The following is a 6,116-nucleotide window of genomic DNA, read 5'->3' on the forward strand; positions in this document are numbered from 1 at the left end:
TGGCACAATATTTTATGAGGTCCTTTGTAGAGGTAATGAAAAAAATGTATCTTATGGTTCCTAAGATAATGGTAGTCTTACCTTTTGGGTGTGGTAAAGCCATTAAGGCGATTGTAGTTTCCTTATCTCTTGATATTTGCCAAAGCCACTTCCTTTGTGCCATTCATGCTAAGCTTTTCATGTCACACACAAAGGACCCGTGGGTATATTCCAAATGTGAACAACCTTGGCTTGATGACATATGTGATAGTTTTGGATTGCACTTCTCTTTCCTTGATGTTTATCTTAGACATGTCCTTTGTGATGCTTGTGGTATGTGTCTTATGATCATAACACAGAATTGTTTGTTGTATTCCAAAAGTGTACCCCCTTGGCATGTTTCTATGATTTGTGGTACTAATGCTAACCCTCCTATCATGAGGATTGTGTGCTTGTTTTCCCTCTCTTTGGTTTTGCAAGGTACAAATTTGAGAACAAATTCCTTTCAAGATGGAGAGGATGATATGGGTATCATGGGATCGAGACCAATCACTAGGAGCCAAGCTCGGGAACTACAAAGGCTTCAAGATACATTTGTGAAAATGAACGTATTGGAGCTGCCCAAAGGAGTATATGCATGGACATGTGAGGAATTTCCTTAGGTGTTACAAATCACACCAAATTTGTCCACTTTTGCATCCCGAACCCACCCCTTTCATTAAGGGTAGAAGGGTCCTTTCCTCATGACTTTTGTAATAGACTATTTATAGGATCCTTTTAGTCTTGCTCTACTTAGTTAGTTTATTTTGAATGAAGATTGTAACATTGAAACACCATTTTTCTCTCAAGAAGAGAGTGGACCATGTTCAAGGTTCCACTTGTGTTGTGAAACGGCTAGAAACGTGAGTGCTTGAGTGAACCAAGTTCCTCTTGTTTTCATGTAAGAACTTAGTGCTTGTTAATTTTATTTGTAGAGATTTTAGAGTTTGATACACTCTTTAGTTGATACATTTCATATTCTCTATGTGTCAAGTTATCTATCTTCTTTATCTTTCAAATTTGTATTTGTTGTTTCCGCTTGGTGTCTTGCATGTGTGGACTGTTTTTTGAGATTATAGACTATTTTGGGCTCATTTAGACACCGCTTGGTATCAAAAGATCGCCTTTCTAAAATATCCTCTTTAGAAATGTGCACTCAAGGAATGCATTGGGTCCTTCTATACATTCTCCAAGGAACCAAACCGCGAACATTTGAAGAGCTTGCTACACGAGCACATGACATGGAGTTAAGCATCGCAAGTCATGGGAAGACTTCTCTTTTTGTTGATCTTACAAAAGAAAAAGAAGTTTAAGAAGGGTACGACCCTAAAGATCCATACTAAAGAATCCATGGCGGTGAAATCAACTTCAATAAAGGTCACAATGAAGCAAAAAGTGAAGTAAGACAAAACCTCCAAGCAACAACCAAGGGAGGAAAAACATTCCCCAACTTTGAAAGAGTTGGAAGCAAAAGTTTACCCGTTTCCAGATTTAGACGTACCTACGATCCTTGATGAATTGTTGGCCAAGAAAGCCATTGATCTTACGAAATCAAAGAGGCCTAAGGAAATTAATAGGGTTAATAATCCTAAGTACTGCAAGTTTCATCGTGTCATTGGCAACCCGATGGGGAAATGCTTTATTTTGAAGGGGAAAATCATGGCACTAGTAAGTGAAGGGAAAATCATCATCGACATGGATGAAACCATGGACAAAAATCATGCTAGTGTTGTCGATTGACAAAAATGCTCCATGCCACAGACTATACGAAGAACCATTTTATTGAAATTTGGGAGCTTCAGGCCGGTTAAAGTTGATGACCCAAAAAGAATTTCTGAAGTTGCAATAGAGGTAGACGACAATTCTGAAAATGATGAGGATGGCAATTGGACTCTAGTTTCTCATTAACAAAGAGAACATTGAGCAATTCCAAGGTTATGACTTCCTGAGCTGAAAGTGATGGGGAATAATGTAGATCAGCTATGACTAGCAAAAAGTATCAACATTAATGCTAGCAAGAGGACCAGTGGTTTCATGTCACAGAAGGCCCGAAGACCTGTCACATTGCATGAACTTTTTCCAAAAAAATACCTTCAAGATAGCCAAGTCAGGGCGACACATGTAATTTACAGCATAGAATAACCCAAGGAAAGCAAGCAAGAGCACAATCTAACAATAGCAAAAGAATGTCATGTTAAGCTAGTAGTTGCATAGTGTTTTGCTATAATTTCCTTCATCGATGATGACGTTGTTAGGGTCAAAACTGCATAACAATCCTTTGTTTATCATAGGAGCTATTCGAGAACAATATCTCAATCGCTGATTGATCGATGATGGTTTAGCGGTTAATATCATGCCAAGGAAAGTGCTCAAAAGGCTTGGAATCTCTATTGATGAGCTGTCCAAAAGAAATATAACAATCCAAGGCTTCAATCAAGGAGGACAACGAGCCATGGAAAAAATATCCGTAGAATTATCCATTGGCAATATGAAATCAAAAACTTTGATTCACGTCATAGATGCCAAGACATCATACAACTTGCTGCTTGGACGCCCCTGGTTGCATGAAAATGAAGTGATGACATCTACTTTGCATCAGTGCATGAAGTATATGAAGGATGGTGAGGTAGTCAAAGTTGATGCAGATATTAATCCTTTCACAAAGATAGAGACATACTTTCCATATGCAAAATTCTACTTGGACTTTTGTGAGTTAGATGTGAAGAAGCCAATACCCTCCAACCCAACCGGGGTCAATTCAAAAGAAGAGATAGGAGTGCAAGTGGGTGTTGCTGAAGGAATCACCATTAAGTTCTCATCATCTGAAGGAGACATAAAAGAAAAGACAGATAATGAGTATTTAGTCTTTCACTATATTTCAGGTGAGTGTTGAAGAGAGGGACAACCCTTGCTAGAGGAATGTACTCAACAAGTTCTCCATCCAAGAAAATAAATGAACCATGAAATGTTGCAAGATTTGAAGAAGAGTATGATTGTACCAGTCGTAAAAATCCAACCTATTACTCCTGAGTCCTCAAGAAATGACACTTTAGTTGAAAAGATAAAAGGTCACTTTGATCTAAAGGCTTTCACATTACTTGAAAATCAGGTTATGACTTCTCCAATTTAATAAGACTAGGAGAGCTCAAAGATGAAGTCACTGTCGAAAAATACAAGGACTTTCAGTATCCCAAATGAAGTTGAGAAAGCAACGACATTACGTCGCCACTCCTATATTTGGGATAGGATTTAAATTGCTAGAGCCTCTTTGAATTTCAGCTCGAAAGGTGAAGGAAATGACTTCATCTCACCATATCTCAGTAGAAGGGCAAAAGAAGGGTGAGGATAAGAAGATACCACAACGGACCTTAGTGTTTGATCGCATAGGAAAATCAACACCTTATGTCTCTGTATTTTATAGATTAGGAGGAAAACATGGAAGTGGAGCTTCTAACTGTGTAGAAGGACATGTCACCACCGCGAATGCCTCTATTTTTGCTTGATTGGGAACTGCAAAAATCCATCATCTAGAAAGACATTGTTGAGCACAAACAATAATATTTCTCTGAGGACATTGATGATAATAAAATTCATAGAGCTTTCCCATCGCGCATGAAAATAAATTCTATTTTGTCAATTACTATAGATGTCCCGCTTAAGGTAAAAAAAAAAGAACTACTATTTTTACCAACCAACATCTTGGAGAAATAAAAGAGGATCCAGAGGAATCTAGTGCATTATATCATATAACGGTGGAGGATAATCTGTGCCATGATGAAATGGATGATGATGTTCAAGAAGCACCCTCTCAACTAGAGGATGGAGTATAATTGACTGTAGATGAATTCAAGGAGATAAGCCTCAGTACATTGGAGAATCCGCGCCCAACCTTTGTTAGTACACTTCTTACACCACAAGAAAAGAGGGACTACTTCAAGTTATTAGTCGAGTACAAAGATGTGTTTGCTTGGTCTTAAAAAGAAATGCCTGGCCTTATTCCTAAGGTAGGTATTCATCATTCGGAGATAAAAAAGGGGGCATGTCTTGTAAATCAGTCACAACGAGTGTTTCTCCCTGAGCTAGTAACATAAACTGAAGTAGTGGTCAATAAGCTCATCGAAGCTGGATTTATTCGAGAGGCGAAATACCCATCATGGATCTCAAATATTGTACCTGTCAAAAATAAGAATTGCAAAATACGTGTGTGTGTGTTGATTTTTGAGACTTGAACAAGGCATGTCTGAAAAGTAATTTTTTGATACCAATCATAGAGCTCATGATTGATGCGATGACTGGACATGAAGCTGTGTCATTTATGGATGGGTCTTTTGGATATAACCAAATTAGAATGTCTCCAAGAGACGAAGAATGGACGTCTTTCCAAACTCGAAAAAGGATATATTGCTACAAGGTGATGCCTTTTGGTCTAAAGAATGTGGGTTCCACCTACCAACGTGCAATGCAAAACATTTTTGAAGACATGTTGCATAAGAGGGTGGAATGCTACGTTGATGACTTAGTGGTGAAGACAAAGTGTAGGGATGGCTATCTAGATGATCTTAGTATTATTTTTGAAATGTTAATAAAATTTGACTTGAAAATGAATCCACTCAAATGCGCATTTGGAGTTAGTTCAGGAAAGTTTCTTGGCTTTATTGTGCGTCACCACGGAATTGAAGTAGATCCCAAAAGGATTTGATGCCATTCAGGAAATGTCAGAGCCAAGGAACTTGAGAGAGCTCTGCAATCTACAAGGTAATTTGGAATTCATTTAGCGGTTCATCTCTAACTTGACTGGACGGTGTCAACCCTTCAGCCATCTAATAAAGAAAGATGCCCCTTTATCATGTCAAAATGCTTTTGAAAGCATCAAAAGATACTTGTTGAATCCACCTATATTGGGGGCAACAACTCTTGAGAGGCCATTGATACTCTACATTGCATCATAAGAATGATCACTTAGAGCACTTCTGGATCAAGATACTGAAGCTAAGAGAGAACAAACATTGTACTATCTAAGTCAAAGTTTGATAGGAGCTGAGTTAAATTATACGCCCATTGAAAAGATGTGGTTAGCTTTGATTTATGCAATAAAAAAATTAAGGCATTATTTTGAAGCATATACCAACAAGCTAATTTCTCGAGTTGAGCCCATGAAGTTTGTGATAACTCGGCCAATTCTCTTAGGACATCTAGCCAGATGGTCTATATTGTTTAAACAATATGAGATCATATACATGCCTCAAAAAGCTGTGAAAGGGAAAGCACTTGCTAATTTCCTTGTTGATCACCCCCTGCCAGCAGAATGGGAGATTTCAGAAGAGTTTCCTGATGAAGATGCATTATTTACTAAAGAAATGCCGACATGGACAATGCTCTTCGATGGATTAGCACGCCAAGATGGTGCAGGGGCAGGTATCGTGTTGATATCTCCAGAAAGACTAATCTTGATATTTTCATTTGTTCTGGGTGAAACATGTTCCTATAATACTGCAGAGTACCAAGCTTTAATAATTGGACTTGAAATGGCATCAAACATGAAGATTCCACAATTGGATATCTATGGTGACTCTAAGTTGACCATAAATCAACTCTTAGGAAGTTACGAGGTGAAGAAGGAATATCTTATACTATATCATCGATACACTACTTGTTTTCTTGAAAGGTTTGACCAAGTGTTCTTAAACCACTTCCCAAGAGAAGAAAATCACATGGTAGATGCTCTGACAAACTTAGCTACGATGATGGCACTCGGAGAAAATGAGTCAACAAAGGTGCAAATGAGTCATCAGTGGGTTATTCCTGGTTGCCTTGATCTTCAATTAAACGAAAGCCTCCATACATCTGTTTGAGTCATTGAAGAAGAATATTGGTGAAAACCATTAATTAAGTATCTCAAACATGGAAGGCTGCCCAAGGAGCCACAGAAAAGAGCAGACGTTAGGAGAAGAGAACCACAATTCATCTTTCATGAGGGGATTTTATTTCATCGTTCTTCTGAGGGGTTACTCTTATGGTGTCTTAACAAAGAAGAAGCTCAATAAACAATGGAGGAAGCACATTCTGGCACATATGGAGCACACCAATCAGGGCCTAAA

General features: G+C 38.3%; 1 protein-coding gene across 1 annotated transcript; it reads left to right on the forward strand.

The window, feature by feature from the left end:
• The first annotated feature begins 5,255 nt into the window (after window positions 1-5,255).
• Window positions 5,256-5,870, forward strand: LOC107876820. Its single transcript, XM_016723663.1, has one exon. It carries the CDS (start codon window positions 5,256-5,258, stop codon window positions 5,868-5,870), a length of 615 nt encoding a protein of 204 aa, XP_016579149.1.
• Window positions 5,871-6,116: the final 246 nt, after the last annotated feature.

The sequence above is a fragment of the Capsicum annuum genome, chromosome 7 (assembly GCF_002878395.1).
Source record: "Capsicum annuum cultivar UCD-10X-F1 chromosome 7, UCD10Xv1.1, whole genome shotgun sequence".
NCBI classification, from domain to species: Eukaryota; Viridiplantae; Streptophyta; class Magnoliopsida; order Solanales; family Solanaceae; genus Capsicum; species Capsicum annuum.